The 26,561-nt window shown below is 41.7% G+C and overlaps 2 protein-coding genes across 3 annotated transcripts in view; both read left to right on the top strand.

Annotated features, from left to right (window-relative positions):
* Positions 1–10,555, top strand: part of ACAP2 (ArfGAP with coiled-coil, ankyrin repeat and PH domains 2) — a 126,695-nt gene extending 116,140 nt beyond the window's left edge. For both annotated transcript variants that reach the window (XM_010994396.3, XM_010994394.3), the window contains 2 exons: positions 397–458; positions 6,077–10,555. In XM_010994396.3, the coding sequence (XP_010992698.1) occupies positions 397–458; positions 6,077–6,177 (163 nt within the window). In that variant the 3' untranslated portion in view covers positions 6,178–10,555. The remainder of the gene's footprint in view (positions 1–396; positions 459–6,076) is intronic.
* Positions 10,556–15,214: 4,659 nt separating this feature from the next.
* XXYLT1 (xyloside xylosyltransferase 1) overlaps positions 15,215–26,561 on the top strand; it is a 161,032-nt gene continuing 149,685 nt past the window's right edge. Inside the window, exon 1 of the mRNA XM_010994392.3 lies at positions 15,215–15,815. Coding sequence (XP_010992694.2) covers positions 15,312–15,815 — 504 coding nt within the window. The 5' untranslated portion in view covers positions 15,215–15,311. The remainder of the gene's footprint in view (positions 15,816–26,561) is intronic.

Below are 26,561 nucleotides of genomic sequence, written 5' to 3'. Positions count from 1 at the left end.
AGAATGAACTTATGACAGGCTATTGCTTCCATACTACAGAAGCAATTATTTTAGCAGTTGGCAGTTAAAGTTTGACAGGTTGCTTTAGAAGCCAGGAATTCTCTGGAGTCTGGAAGAAGTAAGCTCCTGGAGGTGCTGCAAGGAACCTGCTTAAACAGAGCTGAAATGCTCTTGTTAGAAATCTTTTATTGTCTTCTTTCATGAGAATTGTATAAACTAAAATATGGTTATTTTTATATCTCAGATTGCTAGGTCTGATAAACTAAAAACCCTTTTGTTTCAGCAGTAAAAGAAAAAATTATATTAGTACATGTCTTAGCTCCTTATATAATTCTTTAGCTTATGAATCTTTATATTGTACAACTTCATTTAAAAAATCCTTTTATTTAATTTTAGGTTACGTTTAGCAAGAATGAATGAAGAGATGCGGGAATCAGAAGGACTTTATGGACAGCCAGGTCAATATTCTACCAATAACCATACTGAAATGCAGTATAAGAAATGCATCCAGGAATTTATCAGTTTACAGTTGGAAGATTCATAGTTCTTTAGCAAACTAACTTAATACTATAGAGTTTTTATAAATTACTTGTAAATTGTGAGTTGTTACGTATGTACTGTACTTCCTGAATTCTTGGGAGTGGCTCACTCCCGAGCCTTTAAAAATCCGTAACTATTCCTATTACAGTACGCATTTACTTGCTGTATTTAACTCTGGCTGCTGACTTCTTTATCTGCTGTACAGATGTCTTCCATATACATTCCAGTAAAGTGAACGGAATGGCAACGCATCTTTATATCCTTACAGCAGCACAACAGTCATTTTCTTTTTGGCTGTCAAGTGAATATAACAAAATTATTTTCTTTTTGTTATTCAGGGAATTTCTATAAATTGTGTTCAGGGAAAAAACCAAATCACTTTGTGTTGGCATATAAATGTCAGTATGGAAAATACCTAGAAAAAGCTTATTGGATTAAGAGTTCTGTATTTGATCTAAAAATGAATTGAAGGTTTAAAAATAAAATTTACCAGTAAGTTAAGAAGCCCACGATCAGAGTGGAGTTAGTTTAAAACGTACAGGGAAAAGGTCTCATTTTATCTTGTAGCTTTGCCCCAAGCAATTGTACACTATCTGTTGGATAAACAGAAGTATTTAGAACAATATTTTATGAACTTGATGGCAACATAAACTTATTTTTATTAGAGAAATCTCAACTCAGGATCAGCTCAAGCCTCATTTTGAGTAATTTTTATCTTTGAGTTGAGATGTCAAGAAAAGCAAGAAATGTTGCTGATAAGATTTCTTTCTTGATGAACACATCTTAATTAGACATTCTTCACAAAGAAGAGAATAATAATTAGATCTCCAGTTTCATGAATTTCAGTATATGAATGACTAATTTATCTGTTTTAAATTCATATACATGTTGGTTAAAAATTTCAGGAATTCATGACCAAAATAATTGAGAGTGTTCAGTTTTCAGTGAGTACATTTGATTTTTTCAATGAATATTAATATATTATTTTAAAAGTAGCTTGTAATATCATCTATTTTTCCTGTTTAAGTATGTTTTGAAATTTCTGTACTTTATGCTAGCTTTAGCCATTTACTTTTATTTTAACCAGATTAACATATAATTGATATAAAAATGGGACCATTCTTAGAGGACTGTATTTACTACTTATTTTTGGTCTAATTTAATAGGGAGCAAGTAAGAACTCTGAGAATAGAGGCACTTCAGCTAGGTACTTCTAATCTAGGGTGTCCCACTTTAATCCTATGGATCAAACAATACTACTGATTCATGATGTACCACGATGTAAGAGTGCTGATTAAGGGTGAAGTGTCAGTATTAATTCTGAATTTCACCTATTTGTTTTAAACTTGAATGTTAGATTTTAAATAAGTTATAATTTTGTAACAGATATACTTAAAAGATAGTATTACTAGGCCATTTTTGAGGCCTTTGTGTTTAAGCACTTTAAAATGAACATTATTCAAAGAATATGATCTGATATGGGAGATAAGAGTGAACTTCAAGTTTTGAGTGAACTTCAGGTTTTAAGTTAAACAATTTTTTTTTTCCCTGAAATTTTAAACATAAATGTTTGGTCAGCTGCTCTTTCCTTAAGGTGTTTGCTGATGAAATTACACCCAACAGATTAGTCAGAAGGTCAGTGGTCGACTTTTTCTCTGGAGCTGGGAAGCTTGGAAGGACAGGTCCTCTGTGTTCTTGCAACTTCTAGTTCCACCCAGACTGCCTGGGCTTCTGCCGCTGTGTAGGAGCATTCACATGTGTCTTTCACTGTCGTTTTATGTGTAAGTTGATGAGTATATACCTTCCAGTCATCGGTACAAAAACAGATTTTTCTCATTTATTTGAGTAAAAATTTGAAAGAAAAAGCTTTATTTAAAAAAAAAAAAAACGAGCTTTTCTACTACCACTCTCAAATTTTAGTGTAGAAAAGATTAAAAATACATCAGAATTCTGGAAATGGTGTATCAGCAGAATAAAATGAGATTCTGATTTGATCATAATTAGATTTTAAATTCATTTAGAGAGTCTCATATTTAAAGCAGAACAACTTTATACTTATACAGGTGACGTGGTGAAATGGCTCAGTAATTGCTCTGGCTACTTTTCCTTTGTGAGTCTTTGGAGAGCGGATGTTTTTGCTCAGGCAGCAGGCCTTTTTCTGCTCTCTGCTTATCACTGTAAATTTTTCTCTCGTTTTTTGATGCCTAGCAATAGAAAGAAAGCCTCAGAATTCTGGGTAATTTTAAAATACAGGTATTTTCAATGTTTTCATTGTAAAGAGCCCTATCATTTTAAAGATTCAGATACAATTTTGGAAACTATGGACCTATTTCTAGGAACCCTCGCTTTAGAACTTCTGGCCTACAACCCTAAGGACCTGAGGCTCCCTATCTTTTTGCAAGATGATGTAAGAGCACACATTTCCTGAAGGGAAGATGTATCCCTCTTTATCGGTTCCCACAGCTCTTAGGAGGACTGGGTGGGTGAGTGCAATATCACAACCTGCTCTCGATTGTTGGAAACCAATTTGGTGATTCCCGCAGTCTCTGGCTCTGGGACTCCTCTTGATTGTGGCAGTTTCTCAGCCAGTAGAAAATCACCACTTTAGTGAACCACCACTGGCTACTAGAGTATGTGGCCGGTGAAGACTGATTAATGATCTAATTGGTTATAAAAAGGAAGCTGCAATTAACCCAGAAGGGGCAGGATCATACACTGATCACCTGGGGGTGGGGTCTCATATGCTGCTGTCTTTGAGAGGAGTACATTTCAAGAGTAAAATCAGCAAATTTGGATCATAACTGTGGTTGTAGTGGTTATTCTGAATACCAAAAATCAAAAACTGTCTTAAACTGTCAGTGGAAATAAAGCAGTCCAATTTTAAAGACTCAGAACTGTCCAGGCACATAGAAAGGTTAACTTTCTGAAGAGAAATAGAATGTGATTAAGTAATTTAAAGAATATAACTTAGTACTACAAATATTGAGTGGTTAGTTGTTTACTGTTTATAATAAAGTGTTAAATGTACTTATATGAACTTTCCAGGGCAACATATTCTGGGTTATTGTTTATGTATTCTAGTGTAGACAAGTTATATTTGCCTTGGGAAACATTCTAAATGATTAAAATTGTGTTTAAAGAATCACATTGAAGTTCAGTTTGTGTTAACTGTATTACATTTCTCAGTATTGTAATTGTAATGTTTGCTTTTTGACAACACATTTTGAGGCCTAAGAAAGGTATTATATTGATAGTCCATTAATTAATGTTTGGTTAGAAACTGGATGTTAACAAAAAGTTTTGTGTGAGCATTTGAAGGTGAGACTTCCTTTTGTGTTAACTCTTTTAAAATGTATTCAGTAAGTGAAACCAATGATTAGTATAGCACCAACACTTTCCTTCAAGGAAGCATTTAATTCAGTGAATAAAAAATCTTATAATTTGTTTGCATGGTACAATGGTTCTACTAGAATGTACTTGTGTAATAGGTATTAGATGATTTAAAAACAAAAACTGGAAAACCACAAAAAGAAAAAAAAATCCCACAGCTTGTTATACAAAATATGCATTGCTAATAGTAGAAGCCATATATTGCCATTGTACTGTTGTAATACTTAAGAATGCTCATCTGGTGCTATCTGTAAACTATTTGGCATTAGCGTCTGCTAGATCCTTCCTATTTCTTCTTGAATGTATAATGTGTGCCTTTTAAGTTACTTTTGGTGTTGAATAGTAAAAATCAGTGTGGTATTTTTGTATTATAATCTGCACTTTACACTTTCTTGGAAAGTAAATTCCAGACTCTCCAGTTCATAGTATTTTTTAAATGTTTATAATGTTTACAATAAATATTTTCAATATTTTAATTCAACATCTAAGAATAAGAAAAACTTTAAATATTTTGTATGGTTTGTTAATTGATATTTAATGTTGGTCTCTTCTCAGTTTATTTTATATCTTTTAGAATGGCTAAAAATGGGAATAGATTGTAGTTTGTCTTTTAATGTGGGAGTAAGCTTTCATCAAATCATGGGTGTAATTGGATTGTCTTTACCAGTTGTTCCAGCATATCAACCTTTATTTTTATTGTTTTAGTAACAATAATATGAGTTAGATTTTACTCTTAGCCACAACCTATTAAGATTCTCTTACTGGTTTTTTGTTTTTTTCTTTTTTAAGTAGAGTGGTTGATTCAGGTCATGAGAAAATTTCCAGGGCTAAATGAAAACTATATAGATATTTTAATAACTTGCTTTTTACACTGACTAAATATTAAAAGCATTAAAAATTTTTATTGAAAATCTTGGGTTATGCTTTTAGACCTTTTTACTAGATCTTTACCTCCTTCCCCCAATTTTTTTCTAATTCTCTTAGTGTTTGGTATGACATCTATTGCCTCAAAAAATCTCGCTTTTTACAAGCTGACAAAACTTATTGCACTATTAACAGCAACTGTAGCAATGAGTTTGTAATAAGATGGATGCAAGGTATCTCATGGGGAAAAATTATAAAACCATATTGAAACAATAATCGTCTAAAACAGTATTTGACAATCTAAATCTTGAAAACAGAACTATGCCAAGCTTCTGTATAAGACTGATATGTTTAACAGGAAGCATTCATGATGAATGATTCATCTTGAAAATAAGATTTTATTTTATACAGATCTTTTGCCTGAGGAGTTAATCATGTGTGTATATATTTATTTATAGTTTTTCATGGCAAGAAAAAGGTATTCAATCTGCTATATCAGTGTCTATAATTTACTTCTCTACAATCATATTTGTATGTGTATACATATGTATTACTCTAATTTAACAGATGTCTTTGGTATTTATTGCCCCTTTGTTATAGTGTCCTTGCTCATATAACCTACAGTAAACAAAAAAAAAAACCTTCTTGACTAAATGTGAAACTGATTTTAAAGTCATTTTCTGGGCTTTATTATTTTATAAGCTTAGTAAACAGTGGATTAGATGCATTAGTTTTACTTAAGTATTAAAGTTTGAACAAAGATTTACTTTTCACATGCTATTTAATTTAAAATGCCTTTAATTAAAAGACAATATTAAAATAGGAGGCTTTTCCCCCACCTGGGTATCAGTTTTGTCTTGCTAATAACTTGCATCCATCAGAAACATTAGTATTTGTCTTTGGTCTTTTCTTTTGGCCTTGATCAAGGGAAATATTTGTTTAAAGAATGCCTTGTTTATTATACCTCATTTAGAATGACTTTTATTTCTCATGTGTTAATAAATGTATTTCTTTACATTGCTTTAAAATACTGGCATCTTTGCTCTTTTCTAACTCTGAGCTTTCTTCTGTGGCTGCCTCTGAGGTGCTTTGTTCAGGTATAGTTTTTTTCTCTTTCACTGTGTAACTTTCCAGCACTTAATTAGTTGGTCTTTTTTCTTTCAAAAATGCTCATTTTAATATAATGAATTATAAAATAGTTACTAATCATAAAAATAAACGTTGCTTATTAGTACTTTCTTTGGGTAGATTTTAAAAGTGTCTTTATTTTACTTTCATGCAGGTGATGAAACTTACCAGGACATTTTTCGTGATTTCTCCCAAATGGCATCCAATAATCCAGAGAAACTAAATCGTTTCCAGCAAGATTCACAGAAATTTTGAATTTTCTCAAGAAGGGGGAAAATATTAAATCTGGTGACTCCCTAATGTATACATCTGAAAACTCACAAATTTTTACTGCTTTAATTCTTACTTAATTTTAGTAGATATTGAGTGACTTGGAAAAAAGGTACTCATTCATTGATATTTTTATAAATCAAAACATAAATCTCTAGTAGTTGGGAGAGGAACCTACATTAAGACCTCTTTTATTTTAAAAATAAAAGCCTGTTTAAAGGGCTGCTTTTTATAGCTAAAAATTGAATCTAGACTTCAGCCGTCTCTATGTTATAAGATGCTAAGAGTTTAGACAAAAATCTCTTTTTTTGCCAATGGGTGGTAGCATTGATTTTTTTTTTTTATTCTGTGCATCGTGCCCAGAACCATTCAGTCAAGCACGTCTGCAGCAAGTGGGAGTCTGATGTCCTGCCTGAGTCAAGAGTACGTCTTTGCTTTAGCTTCCGTGATGCTGGTGATTCAGAAATAGTTTTTTTGTTTTTTGATAGCCTACCTATCATATACACAATATGCGATTTAGCTGTTAGAACTAGAGAATATGTTTCCCCCGTTTGCCCATAAATGCAGTTATATTCCTCAGCTATTGTCCAGGAGTTTAACATCCATATAATGGCTATACAGATAGATATAACTTAGTCTTTTAGGTTTATTCCATTTTATGAAGCAAAAAGAAGCCCTTAACAAAAAAAATTTTTTTTTAATTACCCAAAGAATCTCAGTTATAGAAGTTGTAGTTCTTCATTATTGGGTTGATTTCCTAAAACCTTGACAAATTTATTGATGTAATAAAACTGTTTCAAAGATTACTTGAATGTTACAAAATTATGCTTTCATCAGATTGTAACTATCAAAGGAAAAGTTGATTTATAAAATACAGAACATTTTTATATTTGCAATTTGTCCTTTTCAAGATATATTTTTTGCTATTGCTCCTAGTAAAAGGAAAAATCTCTGTAAAAGGAGAAAAAATACTCAAGTTTTTTTAGTCTATACTAAAATATATAGCAATAAATTGCTTTTTAATTTTTCTAACATCTATTATGTGTACTTGTACACATTGTACATTCTTTTAAGTTGTAGCATCTATATAGCTTTTGTGTTTGGTTACATGAATAATAGACCCTTGAATTCCAAAATATTATGGATATTATGCTACAAATTAGTTTGATTCTTTGATGTATCACGTTAGGAGTATAATATAATTGAGTAATTTGCCTTATGATTTCTTTCTAGTATTATCAACAATTAATTTTCAGTTTCTTTTCCAAGTTACATGTAAATAATATTATTGATACTCAGTTTCTAAGTAAGAGAGGTTTTTAAACTTGAGTTATCAAATAAGTAGAGAAATTCATTGAGTAGAGGATAAATTTTCTAACATTTTCCCACCAGTAAGGAGAGTTTTCGAAGTTGACTGAACATCAAATCAGAATCTGTCTAAACAGGAACTATACTGAAATAAATTAATGTCACAGAAAAGGTTCTATATTTGGCCAGATTGCGTACATATAATGCTTATTTAGTAATAATCACTGTGCATGAGATAAGGATAAAAATATATTTATGAATTATTTCTAAAGAAACACTGACTTCCAAAGCCTAGTATTTTAATTACAACAATAACAAGAATATTGAATCTTTCCTGTTCCACCTCAGATCACCTGGCTTTGCAGAAGTCTGATTTGTAGCATTTTTATTAATGTACTTTGAAACTAGTAGTCTGAAAAGCTCAAGAATAAGGAAATATGTTGAAAAAAGAAAAGAAAGAAAGTAAGAAAGGAAAGAGAGCCTCACTTTTCGTTTGCAGTGCCTATTCCTTTTTTTGTCCTAGGACTTCATCTGAGGAAGCCTAGGCCATTTTTCCTTTTGGATCCAGCCTTTGGTCTTCAGATCATTTCTGGGATCTCTGGTTGTGAAAGCAATTCTTTATGACATTCTTAACTCCTGTGGCTTCAGTGTTGAGTTGATAATGTGGCAGTAATTAGTGTCTACTTAAATTTAATGTACTAGACGTTAGAGATATATTTCAAGTGCACTAAATATGATTATGGTTCTGAACATCTTCAGAGAAGGTGAAATCTTTTAACAGTACAGGGAGCCTGTATATACAAAAGTACACTTACGTAGCTTGATTTCTTGAATAGGCTAAGACTCAATTTGGATTAAATTTGGCAAAAATGATGCAGTACTGAGAGCAAGACTTTAAATTAACGGTTACATGCAGTTACAGAGTAGCTCTTAACAAGGTGAATTTAGATGTGTCAGCTAATAGCTTTTCTATAGTATGTAACAAATCTGTTTCCTTATGTTGTGAATTATTCACTACAAGATGATAAATTATAGTATAAACAATGTTAATCATACTCTTGGAATTTATAAGTCAATTTGATTGTCCTTTGTCTTCTTTTCCTAACTGATCTGCTGATATTAGTTTCTGATTCCTTATCATTATTCCATTAGCTCATTATCATTAGCTCATTAACTTGAAAGTTAGATTAATCTCAAAATAAGAATAGCAGTACTAAGTATGAGGAGTTCATAAAATGCGGTTTCATGTTAGAACCAGACTAAAGGTAACTGAATAGTTCTGTGCGGTTTTTCATTGTAACACTTACATGTTTAAGATTTCTAAAGTTTTAAAATTTTAGTACAATCCTTAGAAATTCAGAAGTTTCCAGGGATTCACTACATTACAGTGTTTGTCTAATTTATACTGATCTTCACTATAGATGTTAATGTACTTTGATGTTTACTTTCTAAAACATACAGATTAATTTGGAATATGTACTTTGGTTCTTAAAGAGTGCATTTGGAAAAAAAATTATACTTTCACAATCTGGACAACTTAACTTTTGTGATATGTTAAGTAGTATTTTAAAAATACAGTTTTATATAAGTAAAGTGTGGTTACAATAAGCCAAATTATATTTAGGACTAAATTTACTATCCATTTTGAATAATAAGACATTCCCATATCGCTCTTATATTGTCAAATTAAATTTTCTGTTTGGTAGCACTTTTAACCATGGATATGAGCTGGAAAAATGATATATTTTCATAGAATTGTCTGTCCAGGATAACTTGAGACCTGCACGATACAGTGGAAAGAGCACTGACTAATACTTACTGCTCTTTTTGGATTCAGAGCTCCTCACAAATAAAATGAATGGGATGAAACAAGGTGAAACTATAACAACATCCCTTCGTATACTGTGCTGCTGCTCACAGTGTACTTTGATGTTACCTTGAAGGATTCTCACAGCAGGACTTCTGAGACATTAATCTTGGAGCACCAACATTGTCTCTTTGATCCTGGGCTGCTGCTCTTGTTTTACAGCGCAGGTCACTGGTTTGCGGGTTGGTGGCACAGCTGACACCATTTATGTCATGACACCATGAGTGACTGCTAGTCAGAGGCATTTTGCTCCTGTCATGAAATGATTTGAAATCATTGTAAAGCAACAAAATCTGATAATGACTGCCAGCTTTCCTTGTGTTTTGATAACAAATACTCCAAATATTCTGGAGAACTTGGGTATAAAATTACTTTGAAGGAATAGACTAGGATTTGAAGACATTAAATTGTAGGAAATTTTATGTTTTTACAGTAACAAACATTAATGAAAGGAAAACATTATAAAGGTAATTTTAATTCTCCATATGCTTATCAGTTTCTTGATGCTTCTAAAGGAAGACAACTAAAAGGGGCATGGATTCAGATTGGCTAAATCTTGACATCTATAAACATGATTTGTGAACATCCTTTTCTGTTTACATATATTTATCTACTAAAATGAGATAATGGGAGGGAAGCAAGGTTTGATTAAATAAACTTTTCTCTCCATTGGTCTTTTCACTATCTTATGTACTAGATTTTCTTATTTTTCCTCAACACACCTCCCCACCTTTTGGATGTTAATTTTAAACAGGGAAAGCTCACTACATTATGAAGAATGTTGGCACCAATTATTTTACACAAAGGCTAACGGTTAACTTTTGGAAATGATGAGCTACTTTTCTATATTTGTTTACTTGTGCTTTGTGATATTTCTGGATCATTCCAGTCATAAAGACTTATTACATGTAATATTTCTTGCTACCTGTGAAAAAGTATATTTTAAAGAATGTATAACCAACCATCCATTTACTTTTTATTAGTAGGTAGAGAATTTGTTTGTATCTAATTCATGAATGTAGTTTCACTGTAGGATGTCATTGTAAATGGAGCAAAGTACGTTATCTTTATAGTTATTCTAAATGTACATTATGTAAGAATTGTAAATATTATACCTGATTAAATACTTTGTATGCTGAGAAATTATGTTAAGTCAATAAAAATCTCACTGCTGGCATAGTTCTTTTATGCTCAGATTTCTACTTTATTGTGAACTGAAATTGCAGACATACCTGTTAACAGTTGTCATGTTTAAGGTCCAATATTCCTTTCCACTCCTGCCAAATTGGTCTGGATTGATCCTATTTGCTGATTGCTTCAATCATGAAATCCATTTTGATCTTTTAAATATTTTCTTCTGTCTGATCACAGAGCTGTATGTCTCCTAATTCATTAGCTAAAAACCACAAAAGGCTTTTTTAATTTTTTTTTTGGCCCTAATTTTTTTCCCATTATGATTGAGACATCTGTTGAAGTTTCTAATCTAGGCAACACATTCACACTGGATCCTTTTAGTAAACAGACAGAAACATGTTTTTCTGTGAATTGAGACTGAAGGAATAGAAAGTTGAAGGAACAGACCTGGAAGTGAATTGCCTGTTTTTGCCTTAACTTTAAAAATTAATTGAAAGCAGACACCTCAGACTTTTCTATATAATTTGCTTTATTCCACTTCATTTCATTTTCAGAATAGTTCTTTGATGAAGAGAACCCAAACCAATAGTAAATGTTTTAAAGGAAAACAGCCTACTTTTCCTTATAAAACAGTGCTTTTTCACTTTAGAAAAGTGTTTAAATAGTAATAAGTAAAGAATTCCATCATAATTCCATCGTCTGATTGTGCTGTTCAGTATGGTATCTACCAGCCATGTGGCTATTGAAATTTAATTAAAATTAGACAAAATTAAGAGTTTGGTTCACCTGTTGAACTGCCACATTTTTAAGAGCTCACTAGCCATGCAGCTAGTGACTACTGTTTTGAATAGGGCAGATTATAGAACATCCTCATCATCCTAGGAAGGGGTGTTGGATAGTACAGAGGGGGAAGCTTTTGCTTCCTTGGTATCTACCCTTCTAGACCTTTGGGTGTGTGTATTTATATTTATATACAATGGGATCACACTGTTTTGTTTTTTCACTTAATAAATGAGCAAGTTTCTAAGTCCTTATGAATGCTGCATCACTTTTGGAAGTATTTTAAAAAATATTTTTATTATTGAAAATTTCAATACTCCCACCCATTTTTTTCTCTTCCCTAGTTTTTTTTTAAACCAAATGCCAGATATTTCAATAAATCATTGTGTATCTCTAAAAGAAGGGCTCTTAAAAGTCATCACTCAAACTATGAAACTATATAGTCGTATTCAGATTTTCCCAGTGTCCTAAATGTGTTCTTTGAAAGGAGATTCTTCAAACCAAAATTCATGTAAGTTCCATTCATTGCAGTTGGCTAATTTCTCTTGAGTTTCTAAATCTATAGATTCTTCCACCATTTATCACTTAAATTTTCCACTTGTTTGTTGAATACATCACTTTTAATGACAGCATCTTTATTTTAGTTTAACCACTTGATTGATGAACATGTGATTTCCATATCTTGCCATCACAAACCTAGCTCTGCAGAAACCCTGTGGCTAAATATTTGAGTACATTTCTATTTCCTTAAGATGAATTCCTAGATGTGAAAATGCTGGTTCACAATGGGTGGGTGGGTGTATTTTTGAGATTTAGTGAGTCAGGCACTTTATTAGGTACTGGGGATATTATGGTTAAAAAAAAAAAAAAGACACTCTACCTGTTCTCTTGGAGTCTTGCCTTCTTGCAACAGAGAAAGATGGGACTGGGCGGTTCATAGGCGGCCCTCACCAGAACCTTGAGGATAGCGCCTCGTCTGTACACTGGATGGGTTGGTGTTTAGAGACCACTCCTTGAGGCAGTGACATCTAAGCCAATGTCTGAAGCAGAAGAGGTTAGCTGGGTGAAGATCTAGGGCAGGGCTTTTCAAACTTTGGCTTATAGAAGAATCACTCACCTTTAAGGCCCAGGCTTGTTGAAGATAATAGGGCCTGAGCCCGTGTACATTACCAAGCTTTGGGTGCTTCCAATGCCACCCAAAATTTGACAACCACTATTTCAGGGAGAAACATTCATCTGGATAGGAGAGAGAACTAAAAATTCTCTTAGGAAGATTTTTTAGTGTTGCCAGTGTGTCCTCCAGAAAAGCTGTACCAATATACACATCCTCATCTGCTGTAGAGGAATGTCATTTTCTGTATCCTTGACAATACTGAGTAGTGGCCAATACAAAAAAATTTTGATGAAATATCAGATTTCTGCATTATATTATGGATGTAGAAATTATACAACAGGAAAAGCCAATTACCTCTTATATCTGGCCAGAAGTCAGAGAACTTGACCAAAGTCAGTTAGAACTGAAGGGTTACTGTACTTACCAAGTTCTTTTGTCTATTTAGCCATGTTGCTATACACTCAGATACATCTATTTTAAGGTGAGAAAATAGCACATTCCATCTGACACCCTACATACATTTTCTTTTTTTTTTTTTTAACATACCTTTTTTAAATTTGTCTGTTTTCCCTAGAAGGTAAGTTCTATGAGGGCAGGGCTTTTTTTCATGGCTGTATCCCCAGGTGCTACTGTGTTTGGCATGTAGTAGTCATATGATATCTGATAGCTATCGAATAAATGACTAGCTACCTTCAACTCACTATTTTAGCTTCCTGTCAGCAGTATATTTCAGCAAGCTACAACATTAATTTTTGTTTTTGGTCAAAGAATTGAGAATGAGGAAGCTACAACTTGGAGAAAAGACTAGTCCCTTGAGTATTTTCCTGTATGTTTACTGACTTTCTATGGAAAATTTAAATTGTTACTCTTTTGTTATCCATAAATTCTAGCAGCGATCTTACAAAGGTCTGAGAAAGAAAATATTTGTAGAATAAATTCTGTAATAAGTGGCAGAGGGGAGAAACTACCTTATTGGTGGTGTAGGTAGGGGGACTAAAAAACAATTCCAGAATTATTTCTGCCTTATTAATGAACAGTAATTAGAATGTAATAATACAGTGGTTGCACCCTGCTGTGGGGATTCTATGGTACATGTAGTAAAGTCTTAATGGAGATTAGGGGTTTAGTGTTTGTAAATAGTCTAGAAAAGCTATGGTTGTTAAATTATATTTTGTACTTCTTGGATATTTACTTTGTTCTAGAGTTTGGTGTTTCTAGCATAGTTTACTAAGTATCAGACCCTGTTTTAACTGCTTTATATCTGTTGCCTCTCATCTTATTAGGCATAGGTACTAATATAAAATTTTACATGTGGGTGTAATTGTAGCTCAGAGGGATTAAGTAACTTGCTTGAAGTCTAACAACTCCTAGTTCACTGTAAATGTAGCTCTCCTGTGCCTTTGGGAGAAGCTGAGCTCAGAGTTTTCCTACTCTGTGATCTTGCCCCACCCCCAGTCCTCATAAATCCAGCTCTCTTAACTTGCTCATAACAAGCTCTTAGGAGAGCTGCTTGCTCTCAACCACAGTCGTCTGCTGAAGGTTTTGGTAAACTACAACCTAGGGCTTGAGTTACTGCTTTCAGTGCTAATCTTGGCTAAAAGCTTGGTCTTTGGAAGTGGTAAGATTTGAGTTGGGATCCTGACTCCGTTATTACCAGCCAGCTGGATTTGGGCAACTTACTTCTCTAAATCTCCATTTCCTCAATTGTACGGTGCAAGTAATACTTCTATCCCTCAGAGTTGTGAGGATTAAATGAACTAAAGTAAGATCCTGTTACTCAAGTGAGTTAATTCTGCTATTGGTTTTTTTCCCTCTCAAAGTGAGTAGTATGTATTGAACTTGTTGCCAAGCCTGCTCCAGAGGTCCAGTATTTTTCAGAGAAGTGTTACTCCAGTTGAAATGAACAAGAGTTAAAAATGAGATGAATTGTGGTTTTGGGAAACACACTTTGACAAATAATGGCATGGTACAGTAAGCGGGTGAGAGAGAACTCATGAGTACATTAGTTCTGCATTGTCACCTGCACCTCCAGTAAGCAAGCAGACCACTTCTACATGTTTATTTAAGACTGTAGTATGTCGTCAGTCCTCAGAAGATTTCAGTTAATGAGTTTTTATGTAGTTGGCAGCGTTCAAACCTGCCACTGTGTGACTTGGGGCAATTGAACTCAGTTGTGCCGCAGTTAAGAATTTGCAAGACTACCTGATACCTATTAAGCCTCTTTAAAAGTGTTAAAGTGTTTGTTGCTGTTGTTTATCAGAGTATCACAATCCCTGGCATTACTACCCTGGGAAGTTCTTCACTGCCAGAAGTTTTGGGCAGCCGGCCCCCCGTGGTGGCTGCTTTAGACAGTCTCTGGTTGGCCATTAGAGCTGCCCACTGAGGCGAGCAGGCAGTTTACACATCGGGTGTCATTCCTACTTCACCGTGAATGGGGAAGGAGTTGCTAGTTTAAACTCTATAGCCCCAGCTAGTATCCAAGGTGTGAAAGGAGCCTTCAAGAAATTAGAGGCGAGAAGTTATCAAGAGAAAATTTTTCTCTTCGTGCGTCCGGTCTAGTCTTTTTGCTAGCTGAAGGCGCAGCTTCGGTTTCTAGCGTCTGGCGATGGGTACTTAAGAGCACCATTTTTCACAGACGGTACAGCCAGCTGGCCTCTATGTCCGAGTCCTCACTGCTCCTCGGACCACGCGGCCCATGCTGGCTGTAATCCTTCTGAGCTTAGGACCCAGCGGCTGCCGGGCAGCCCTAAGCCCCGCCTCTCCGCGCATCAGAGCCCTCGGATTGGCTCTCGGCAGCGCGGCTCCGCCTCCGCCATGGCCGCTGCTCACCGCCCGCCGCCGAGGCTACTAAGTGGCTGCCGGGGTACAGATCTCCGCTGCGGCTCTGTGGCTGCTGGGTCCTTCGGCCGGCGGTGCATGGGTCACCTCCGAGGCGGGCCCCCATGCGTTCGGGCCATGGCGCGCTTGGGCGCTGTGCGCTCTCACTACTGCGCGCTGTTTCTGGCCGCGGCGCTTGCCGTCTGTGCTTTTTACTACCTCGGCTCGGGCCGGGAGACCTTCTCCAGCGCCACCAAGAGGCTGAAGGAAGCCCGAGCCGGGGTCCCCGCCGCGCCCTCGCCGCCGGTGCCGGAGCTGGCGCGGGGGTCGGTGGCGCCGGCACTGGGCGCCAAGGCTAAGAGCCTGGAGGGCGGCGGGGCCGGGCCGGTGGACTACCACCTGCTGATGATGTTCACCAAGGCGGAACACAATTCTGCTCTGCAGGCCAAGGCCCGCGTCGCGCTCCGCTCCCTGCTGCGCCTTGCTAAGTTCGAGACGCACGAGGTGCTTAACCTGCACTTTGTGAGCGAGGAGTCCAGCCGCGAGGTGGCCAAGGCCCTCCTGCGGGAGCTGCTGCCTCCCGCCGCCGGCTTCAAGTGCAAGGTGAGCGGGGCCGCAGCTGGGGAATCCAGGGGGCGTGTGGCTCGGTCAGTGCGCGCATCCGGCGCGCCTTGCCAGGCTCCCAGGGGTCGGGAGGGGAGTGTCTTGGTTGCGCTGGCCGCTGCCAACTCCATTAGGAACCTAGCCCCTCAACACCTCTTCCCTTCGCCCCAAGTGTGCGTTCACAGCACGCTGGAGGCATCGTCCTGGGTCGTGTCCGGAAGCCTCGGTGTTAGCTGACCACTCTGGCCCGGTGTCCCCCTTTAACTGCGGCCCTCCTTGAGAATTGGCACGCCCCCTCCTTGCTAGCGTTGCACGAGTCAGCAGCGAGTGCCTTGAGTCTGCTTCTCTTTTTATTCTCCTCTGTCTTGGACTTTTGAGGATGGAGCAGCTCATTTGAAGGCAGCAATATTCTTCCTGTGCAGACTGCTGGACCTGGTCTTAGGCCGCTTGAATTGTTGAAGTTACAGTGACATTTCTCATAGCTTTAAGGTATTTCAGTCACAACTGGTCAAACCCAGCCAGTGTGAACCATCTCATCTCCTCTCTGTGCCCCTCTTCTCTGCTACCCTCAAGGGTCATGAACCCATTTAGAGAAGCAGCGAGTTCCAGGGAGGAAGAGAGAGCTCCAAGAGGTACAGATCAGATCTGGGGAGAGCATTGCTGAGCAGAGCTAGCTACCTTGTCCCAGGTGCAAGCAACCTGCCTCCCCATTATCTCACTTCACCACCTGACTCTGCTTGTCAGAGATTGGGTTCCTAGCCTAGTGTTAATTGCCTCAGTCAAATTAGTTGCCTCCTTCTGACCTAACAGTTGCACAGAGGGGATCCAAGGTGATAGAAATAGCAGGTGATCCTAGAGGATGGAGACTGATGGTGGGGGGAGGGGTGGTGAAGCAAGAGTGGTGTTCCATGTGTTTGTGCCCAGTGGGTGACTAAGGGGAGCTGATGCCAGTATCCTGCAGGGTTCAGGGGTTTGTTGCTCATTGTCTACAGAATCAAGCTCTAATTTCTTGGTAGGGCTGTCTGCCTGGCTCTCCTCTCCAACCTACCTTCTTGTCCTTCCTCTGTGTGCACCTTAGATCCTACCTGTACCGAATGTGCCTTTACCCAAGATACACTCTCCGCCTAGAATGTCCTTCTTTCCCTCCTGGGCCCTTAGCCTCTCTCTGCTTATTTTTCACTTTCCCCCAGGAATGTCCCTAGACTTGGGGACAGTCTGTGCCCAGCCTTTTTCATTCCAGCTTCTCCCCATAACATCAAGTCTGTCCCCTGCCCAGAATAAATGAGCCCATCAGGACCAGCCACCATAGTCAGGGAGGGGCACCTGGGCCTGGACTCCATAGTGTAGGAGGCCAGGAATCCAGGCCCTGGAGCTTGTGGCTGGAGGGGGCCCCTGGGACCCACTGTCTGACCTGGGGTTTTCCAGCCCAATTGCCCTGATTGGAATCTCTGGAAGTGGGGCCTGGCAACCTGTTCCAGCTGGTCCTTAGTACTCTGAGAAATTCTCTGCTCGTCCAAGGGAGAAAACCAAGGGCCCCTGATGATTGGGCCAGTCTGGACAGGAGCTGGTATTTGTCTGGCTCTACAGACGCCACCTTGAAGAACAGCATTGTCATCTCTTCACTTTCTGAGTCAGAGGTCACAACTCGAGCCTACCCTACCCCATTGCCAGGGCTCCAGCCATGGGGCCTGGTTGTACACCCGGGACTTCTCTGTTGTTCCACTGTCAGGATACCCTTTCTCTCTCCATCACCAAGTCTTGCCCATCTTTAGATACCATTCACTTGCTGGAGCCATTCAAGGACCCACCGTCTGAAAGGCACATCTTCCTCTTCCTCGTGTACCTCCCTGGTGCTGTGATTATATGACATCTTATCTCCCATCCCTATGCCTGGCACACAGTCGGCACCAGAAATACTGGTCCAGGACAGGTCCAGTTTCAGGGCCAAGTTCCCTTCTTGGTTGAAGCCTGTGTTTCATACTCTGACTCCCTTCCGACCTTAGCCATCATCCGGGCCTGAGCAGCTGCAGATGACTGGAGGGAATTGGCACCATCCTTGTGGAGGCCTGAGGAATGAGGGTCTAGGGGCTTCTAGCCAGGTAGCTGTGTTCAGATAAGGGTTTATCAGTTCTAGCTAAAATTGCTCCTGTTCCTTTTGAATTATTTTTTGTGAATCTGTTTTCTGTTTGTGACAAAGGTGCTCTTTTTAAAATTTAAATGTGTAGTCGTGAAAGATTTGCCTCATTGTGTTTGTCATTTAATTCTTCCTCAGGTCTGGAATATTCCTGAAAGGAGTGCTTCTTCCGTCCCACTTCACACGTGCCTTTCCCTCTGCCTGGAGGACCTCCCAGCCCCGCTGCCCCCCCTTAACTGGTGCTCTGCTCTCAGGTCTCAGCCTAAATGTTATCTCCTTGGCAAACCTTTCCTAAGCCCTTCTTATCCTTAGTACTTTTCCTTAGTAACATTTCTCACAGTTGTCATTATGTAATTATTGAATGACTTATTTGTCTACCTCACTAGACTGTAAATTCTTTAAGAGGTTGGACCCTGACTTCTCTTAAATGTTATATCCCCAGCACTGAACATCCTGTCTTAACATATGGGAGTGTGTCTTCTACTGAGAATTATTTTTTCAGTGTTAATTAGGAAGAAGGAAACTAGAAATTCTCACCCTGGTTGCATTAGAGCTGGAAGGGATCCTGAAGAACATTTAGCATCACAAGTGAGGACACTTGCCAAAGGTCACTTGGAGAGTTGTTGACCTGGCAGGGGCTACTCCCAAGTTCTAGGCCAATGTTTTTCCCTTTGTACCATGTTTCACCTTTAAGGAGCACTTCTCTCTTGTAAGATAAAGTAAGAGGACATTTCACTCCCAGGGAGAGTTGCTTTAAGTTGTGTTAGAACACTTTGGGAAGAAGCAGCTTCTTGCCCACCTAGCTGTGGAGACAGCCGGGGAGCTCTTCCTCCCTTGGTGGGAGCTGGGACTCCGCCACGTCTGCACGATGCAGGGCAGGGCTGCAGTGAGCCGGCCCACGACCCGTGCTCACATTCAGAGGTCTCTTCTCAGGCCATTTTCAAGTGACACAGAAATGGTTGAGCTGAAATGGTTGCAGAAATCGATCTTAGAACATTACTAGTCACTTTAGATCACATTTTGGTTAATTAAATACTAGCTAAAATGCCATTCACTTAACCAGAAAAATCTTGTTTTGATTATTTTTGAAAGTCTTTCCAAATCTCAGGGTTTGTTATCTCCTAACAGTATGGAAATAAATTATTTGTTCACTTATTTAGTAAACATCCAAACCTGTTATGTTGGAGGTAACAGATTGGGAGCTGCTTCTAGTTTATGGACCAGAGAATCTCCTGGGGAGATTAAAAATACAGAATTATTAAAAATATAGAACCTGGACCCTGCCCCAGCCTGTGGATCAGAATCTCCTGATAGGGCTTGGGAATCTGAATTTGTATGGGGCTGTGGCGGCAGGTGTCGGGGTCCCTGCTGTAGGGGATACAGGAGGGCCTGGTGCTCTCCTAACCCTTTTCAGACCCAGCTCAGGCATCCTCTTCACTGTGCAGCCCTCCCTCTGGGCACAATGCCTGGCACATAGTAGGCCTTTAGGAAACATTTTGACTTTCATCCTGGTTCTCTGCTGGCCTTCATCTTGATAAATGATGCTTTTATCACATCACTTCCATTCACAACCTCCTGGCTCACTGTCATCCCAGGTCATTCCAACATCTTAGCCTCGCAGCAGCTGGCTTCAGCTTCCTTGCCCAGCCTTTCCCCTCTCAGCTGCAGGAGAAGCTGTCCCTTCTCATGGAGCTTTGCTTGCTTTGCTTCTGAGCCATCTGTTGTTTCATTCCGTCTGTCAAGTGGAATTCCACACTTCTAAGCCTCGGGTCCAGACTTGTCTCTTCCCCAGGCTTCCTTGCTGTATTAAGTCAGATAGAATATGCCGTGGGAACTCCAAATAGTGGGAGCTTCAGCAAGCTGGAGCTCTATTTCTTATCTAAATGGAGCCCAGAGGTAGGCATTCCTGGGCTGTCATCAGGGTCCTAGGCCCTTCCAGCTCTGTTGCACCACCCTTATGGAGCGGCCCTTGTTCTCATGGGCCAGGAGGCTGCTGGAGCTTTAGCCAACATATCTGTATCGCAGCAGCAGAATGGGGGAAGAACCAAAGCAGTGTACCCAGTTAAAAATAGGGGTTCAGTTAACAAGGAGAGGAGAGCAGGTTGTGGGGTAGGCAACCCCTCATCTCTGCCCACCCCCCAGGGGCCCACCATGCATGCTGGAGCCCCACGAATGACCAAGCACCCGCTGTGTGTGGGACCCTGAATTCACACCTGCAGGGACACAGACATGGGGCAGGCACAGCCCCTGCTACCAGGAACCCATGTCAGCATCACACCCACGTACATCCTGTCTTGTTGCTAAACCCAGTGAGTTGGGCATGAGATGGTCCTGAGGGAGACAGCACTGAGTTTAAACCCCAGTTGGCCAGTTTCTGACTGGGTGACAGTGAGTAATGCCTTTCACTTCTCAGGGCCTCTGAGGCCTCTAAAATGAGGATTAAACACCCACCTCACACCGGGCGGCGAGGAGTCAGTCTGCCCGGCTGTAATGCAGGTAGCCTGGTGCTGCTGTCTGCTGTCGTGTGTCCAGTCTCAGCACAGCTCTGAGTCAGCACTCATGGGGCCCTGCAGCTGTCTCCTCCTTCCTTTGTGGTGTGGCCAGCCCCCTGCAGAGGCCTGGTGGGCTCACCCAGCACTGTGAGGACACCCTCAGGGTACAGCAGTGTTGCTTCTTGTGCTGCCACTGTGCAGTCACTCAGCTCACCACCCAGAAAGGCCTTCCCTGAACCCATTTCCTGAAGCAGCCGCCACCCCGCCCTTGTCTTCCCTGTCACCTTGTTCATAGCATGTATCTGTTAGTTTGTTCATAGAGGCAGCAGAAGTGATTGAGGGCTCAGCCTGTGCCAGACACTGTCCTAGGTGCCCGCAAGCAGTGGGAACAGAACCAGGTCCCAGCCCTCATGGAGCTTACATTCCGGGGTTGTGGGCGGGTATGGGAGGTGGACTAAACAAACAGGTCCATGGAGAGTGAGTCAGATCGTGATCTGTTGTATGGAGAAAATGAAAACTGAATAAGGACATAGGGAGTGTTTGTGTGCGGCTGTCTTGTATAGGTGGTCAGGGAAGGCACCGCGGACAAGGTGACATCTGAGCAGAGGCTGAAGGAAGCAAGAGAGTGAGCTATTAGGACATGGAGAAGCAAGTTTGCGAAAGTTGACATCCTATTTCCTAGTTTGCATTCTGCCCCTCCCTATATAGAGCATCACCTGCACAAGGGCAGGGCGTTACAGGCACCCCATAAGTGCCACCCCTGTTTCTGGCCTGAGTTGGGAGCGACAGACACAGGGGCAGGCGCTTGCCAACCTGGAGTGCAGACCAGAGAGACTTCAGGAGGGACAGGCACCTCTGGACGGTTGCTGGCTGCCCTGCAGGGAGAGGCAGGCTCTCAGAGGCTGATGCCAGGGGATAGAAGAGGGACCGGGACATTCTTGCCTCCCAGACTCACCCATCACATCAGTTTCTCCTCTTGCCCTAAGGGAGGTGGTGTGTGCAGGCTGGGGAAGGGGGTGGGGCAGAAGGCAGGGAGTGCTGGTCTAGCGGGGCCTCCTCCATAGAGATGGCACGAAGCAGTAGAAACGGGTGTTCCCTCTTCCTCCATCATGATCATATTTTTAATACAGTTCCTGGCTCTCAGTAATATTTTATAGTCAACTGACTGATAGCTATATTAATTAAACCCAAGAAATCCTAGCAGAGTTCTCGGTGATCTGCTGCTTGGACATCAAACTTCAACCTTCTTGGAGCTCGAGGCTAGGATGTCATCTCCGGATGACAAGTTAGGAATAAGGAGGCCGTGTGCATTCCACACTTAAAAGTGACAGTTGGATTCCAGGAGGAGCTTGTGCTGAGGACTGGGAGGGACGAGACAGATGTTAAAGCTCTTTGCATGCCTCGGGGAATTTCCAGAGTTTCTTTTACTCAAGAGCAACACTGTGAGTGGCTTTGAAAAAATGAGTCCCTCAGCTGAGAGTTGGGGCTGAAAAGAAGCCTGAGGGTGAAGACCTGGATGCTGGCTGCTCATTGATGAAGCTCATGACAAACAGGGGGCCCTGAAATACGGATTCCCCAGCTTGGCACAGCAGCAGGTACCTGGACCAGAGGAAGCTTGACTAAGTTGTGACAGTCTGGGAAAGAGGGGCTCAAGGAACCGTGTCCTGAAGTGAGAGGCTCTTTGAAAAAATCGACTGACATTTTATTCTACAGAATTGAGAGAGCAGTGCTATTTTACTAAACGTAATGGAGCTTTTTAAAATTATTATGTGTTCATGAAAAACCTGTGGTAGTTCATGTAGCAGTGCAAGTTTCTCATGGAAAACTTTAGTCATGGATCAGTAGGGAAGAACTTTGTACAGTATTATTGTATCATGTTCAGTACTTCTGGAAAATTTCACAGGTATGTGTTGAAATTATAAACCAAAGCCCATACCATAAGGCCAGCGGTCATCATATAGATGAAATACACTGATACCTGGGTAATATACAAATGCTGTGGGGGTTCAGTGCATGGAGGAAATGTTCCAGCTTTGGGGACCAGCCATTCTTCATGATTTCCTGACTGTTCTCTGTTCCTGTTGGCCATTTTTGAAAAACAGATAACCGCATTTTTTAAAAATTAAAAACATCCAAGATATAATTCACATTTCATGAAATTCATCTTTTTAAAATATACGATTCTGTGGGTTTTAATATATTCACAGGGTGGTTCAATTATAACCACTAACATTTTATCACCCTCAAAAGAAACTCCGTACTCATCAGCAGTCACTCCCCCTTCCCCCTTTCCTCTCAGCGTTGGCAACTACTAACCTGCTTGCATCTCTATCAATTTACCTGTTTTGAACATTTCATATAAATGGATCTTTTGTGTCTGGCTTCTTTCACTTAGCGTCATGTTTTTAAGGTTCATGTTGTAGCCTGTGCCAGTACTTCATGCCTTTCTATGCTTGAATAACATGCCATTGTATGGCTATACCACATTTTCATTCATTCATTAGTTGATAGACATTTGCATTTCCACTTTTGGGCTATTATGAATAATTTGCTGTGAACATGCAGTTACAAGTTTTTGTGTGGTTATATGTTTTCAGATCTCTTGGGGATATACCTAGGAGCGGAGTGGCTGGTCACATGGTAACTGTTTAAGTCTTTGAGGAACTGCCAGTCTGTTTTCCGAAGTAGCCATATTATTTTACATTCCCATCAGCAGTGTGTGAGGGTTTCGATCCTTGCCAGCACCTGTTGCTGTCTGTCTTTTTGATTATAGCCATCCTAGTGGGTACGAGGTAGCATCTCATTGTGGTTTTGATGTGCATTTCCCTAGTGACTAATGATGGATCATTACATATTTTTAAGGACAGCCGAATAAATGTATTTGGTATTTTCTTACATATTAACCAAAATGCATTTTACAAGAAAAACCAGTATCTTGACTCTCCCCTCCCCATCCTGAAAGATGTTGTGACATCTCTGAAAATGCTTGTATGCTGAAGAACATGGTTTGGAAATTTTTGATGTGTACAGTAATGTTAAGCCTAAAATCAATGGGGAGGTGTTACTAGTATGAAGACTTGATTAGGAGAATAGTAACATCATTTGTTCGGCACTTCAGAGCCTATAAATGTATAATGTCTTATAAGTCTATAAATGTCTTGAGTTCCTACACTGAGCCATGGGGGCTGGACTGTGTAACATGCTCTGGGGAGTAGGAGGCAGGGCAAGACAGGGAGCCACTGAGGGGTAGGCAGTAGCCCACCTTGCATTCTGTACCATCCTCCTGCCCAGATGCCTGAAATACATACATTCAGTCTGGATAAATACCCTCAGTCTGTGCTTGCTGCTGCCACAGCTTTGCAGAGCCTTGCAGGATCACCACACATTGGGGCCAGGAAGGAACTCTGACCCTCTGGTGCTGCATCCTCCCAGTGACCTGATAGGCCCTGGAGGAAGGGCAGTGATTTATTCAGTGCCACACACAGAGCTGGGGTTAGAACCAGCCCAGGCTCTTCCCTCTTCAATTTGAGTGTCAGTGTTTGCAGCAGCCTCTGGCGCTTTTGGAAGGGTAGATTGAGAGCCAGCTCACCCTAACTCTCACAGCACAGTGGGCAGGATGCAGGGTCATTTTCACCCATGCCGGTGGAGCCTTACTCTTTGTGTCCCCAAGGATCTCTCTGGTTGGGAAGGGAAGGAGAGGCATGGCCCTGACCTCCAGGGGGCTGACCCTCTGCCAGTCCCTCGGGGCTGATTTTCAGCTGTCCAGTGCCTGAGATGGAGCAGGGAGTTAGTATTGGGGAGCTGTATTCTTCCGAGGGAAACCATGTTGTTTGTCCTCTGCTTGGGGGTGTGCGCTGGAGGGAGCTCCAGGGCTAGAGTTAGCGTGTGGGCCTCCGAGGTCTGGAGAACGAGGAGGAGGAACTGCAGGAGTGCAGCCCACCCTGGACCTCCGGCCTCCTTGTGGGTCACCGCATCCTCCCTGAGATCCAGTAGGAGAGCTTGCCTTGCTCTCAGGGTCACTTCCCTGCTGGTTGAGTCGTGTGTGTGGCGCTCCTCGTGGCCACTGGAGGGCGCCGCTGCACCGCGGTTGCTTGGCCGAACCCCGGAGCCCGCCCTGCGCTGCATCTCCCATCACCGAAGCCTGGGACGAAGGTAGATCTGTTTTTGTCCCTTTCTCCACGAGTGCCCCCTCTATCCCCGTGTTTTAGAAAGGAAGACTGAAATGAAAGGGAAGGTGCCTGGTGATTATGGGCTGTAATTTCCCTCCTGTGCCCGGTGTAAACCTGCTTTGATGAGGCCCTTTGAAAAAGGTTGATGGAAAACAAGCTGGATCCTGGATGGAGAAGTGCTTTCGTGCAGCACAGAGGGGAGAGTGTGGATAGGGGGTGGGATGTGTCTGCACAACCTGAGCCACCTCGCCTCTCCTTGGTTCCTGTCCTATGACACCAGCTGGGCGCTGCCCATGGGCCCCCCAGGGCGCATCCTTTCCTCAGCCTGGGGTCCCCGTCACACCTAGCATGTGCCCTCCAGGTGAAGGGACGCAGACTTCTGCTTAGCAAGGGAAATTTGTCTCTCCGAGCTGCATGAAAGTGCGGCCCCTCTCACCCACACCAGCTCTCCAGAGTGTCAGGATTTCTCCGCGACCCCACGTATCCTGGCTCTTGGTGGGAAGTTGGGTGGGAGGCAGGCATCGTGGCGAGGGTGCGGTGACCTGGATGCTAGTTCTGGCAGGCCGTGTCGTGACTATAGCCTTGTCGCCTAACTACCTGGAGCCTTCACATCCTCAGCTGTTGAATGGGCTTCACCCTACCTCATGGCCACACCACAGTGGTCAGTGGCAGCTTCCCTAGTCTGTCCTTGGCTGGAGATGCTCAAAGGGAGGCCTTGTGCCCCTCCTGCAGTCCGCAGGCTCTCACGGTACCTAGCAGGTTCCCGGTCCAGGGCTCTTGCCTTTGGCCTTGAGGCCACTCACACTGGCCAGTGGGTTGCTCAGGGTTGGTCAGGAGGGCCAGTCTGGGTGGTCAGGCCTGGACCCCAGAGCAGCTCTGTGTGCTCCCAGCCCTGTTTCAGGTGCCTGTTCTGAGCAGCTGAGCCAGGCCCTGTCACAAAGCCTGCTGTTAATGTCTTTTAAATTAAAGCCATTTGTTTTATTTATCGGGGTAATTACTGCTAAGCAGCCCTGATTAAGTGATCCTCCTGCTGGTGGGACCTTGTGTCCGGGAGGCTGGCCTCTGTTGCCCTGCACTGGTCTGGTGGCCTGGGCGCACACAGTTCTCCCGCGGCGCCTCCTCTTCCTGTCCTTGCTGGGGTCACCATCCTTCCTGCCACCAGCAGAGTCTGTCCTGGGCCTGCCAAAGGAGAGGCCCCAGGGCAGGAGCACATGGCTTGGCTCCCCAGACCTGGGCTCAAACACCATCAGTGACATTTGGAAACAGTGTGGCCCTAGGTGTAACACCTCTGGTCCCTCATTCATGACTTTACCAGGGTGGCTGTGAGACAAAAGTGAGGCCACACCAGGGCCCCGGCACATGACAGGTGGCAAATCAGTGGTGGCTGCTGCTAATGGGACCTGAGTAGGTATGGGCAGCATTTTAGCAGGGGTGATGCCTGTGGATCCAATTGGAGGGCAGTGGAACCAGCTTGAAAAAGTTTTCTGCCTAGGTGTATTTCAGGGTGTCTCAGTCTGTTCGGGCTGTTACCACATACCACAGACTGAGTGGCTTATGAACAATAGCATTTCTCGGTTCTGGAGGCTGGAAGTCCAAGGGTGGGTGCCAGAGTGGCTGGGTTCTGCCAAAGGCCCTCTTCCAGACTGCAGATGGCCAACTTCTCACTGTGTCCTCGTGGGGTGGAAGGGTTAGGGAGACATCAGGAACCTCATTTATAACAGAACTAATCCCACTCGAGGGCTCTACCCTCATGACTAAGCACCTCTCGAAGGCCCCACCTCCTGGGTGACAACGTCTGAACCTGGAGGGGCACAACCATTCAGAGCATAGCACAGGGTGCCCTCGTGATGTTCCAAGCCTTCCTCACTCCCCCAGATGCAGTGTTCTGTCCCTCTCCGACCCTCCCCCGGCCCCTCGTTTCCCTTAACGGTGCGCCGTTTGCCTCTGTCTG

The sequence above is a fragment of the Camelus dromedarius genome, chromosome 2, assembly GCF_036321535.1.
Source record: "Camelus dromedarius isolate mCamDro1 chromosome 2, mCamDro1.pat, whole genome shotgun sequence".
Taxonomy (NCBI): domain Eukaryota; kingdom Metazoa; phylum Chordata; class Mammalia; order Artiodactyla; family Camelidae; genus Camelus; species Camelus dromedarius.
Note: the sequence above shows the minus strand (reverse complement) of the source record. Positions and strands in the feature narration are given on the sequence as shown.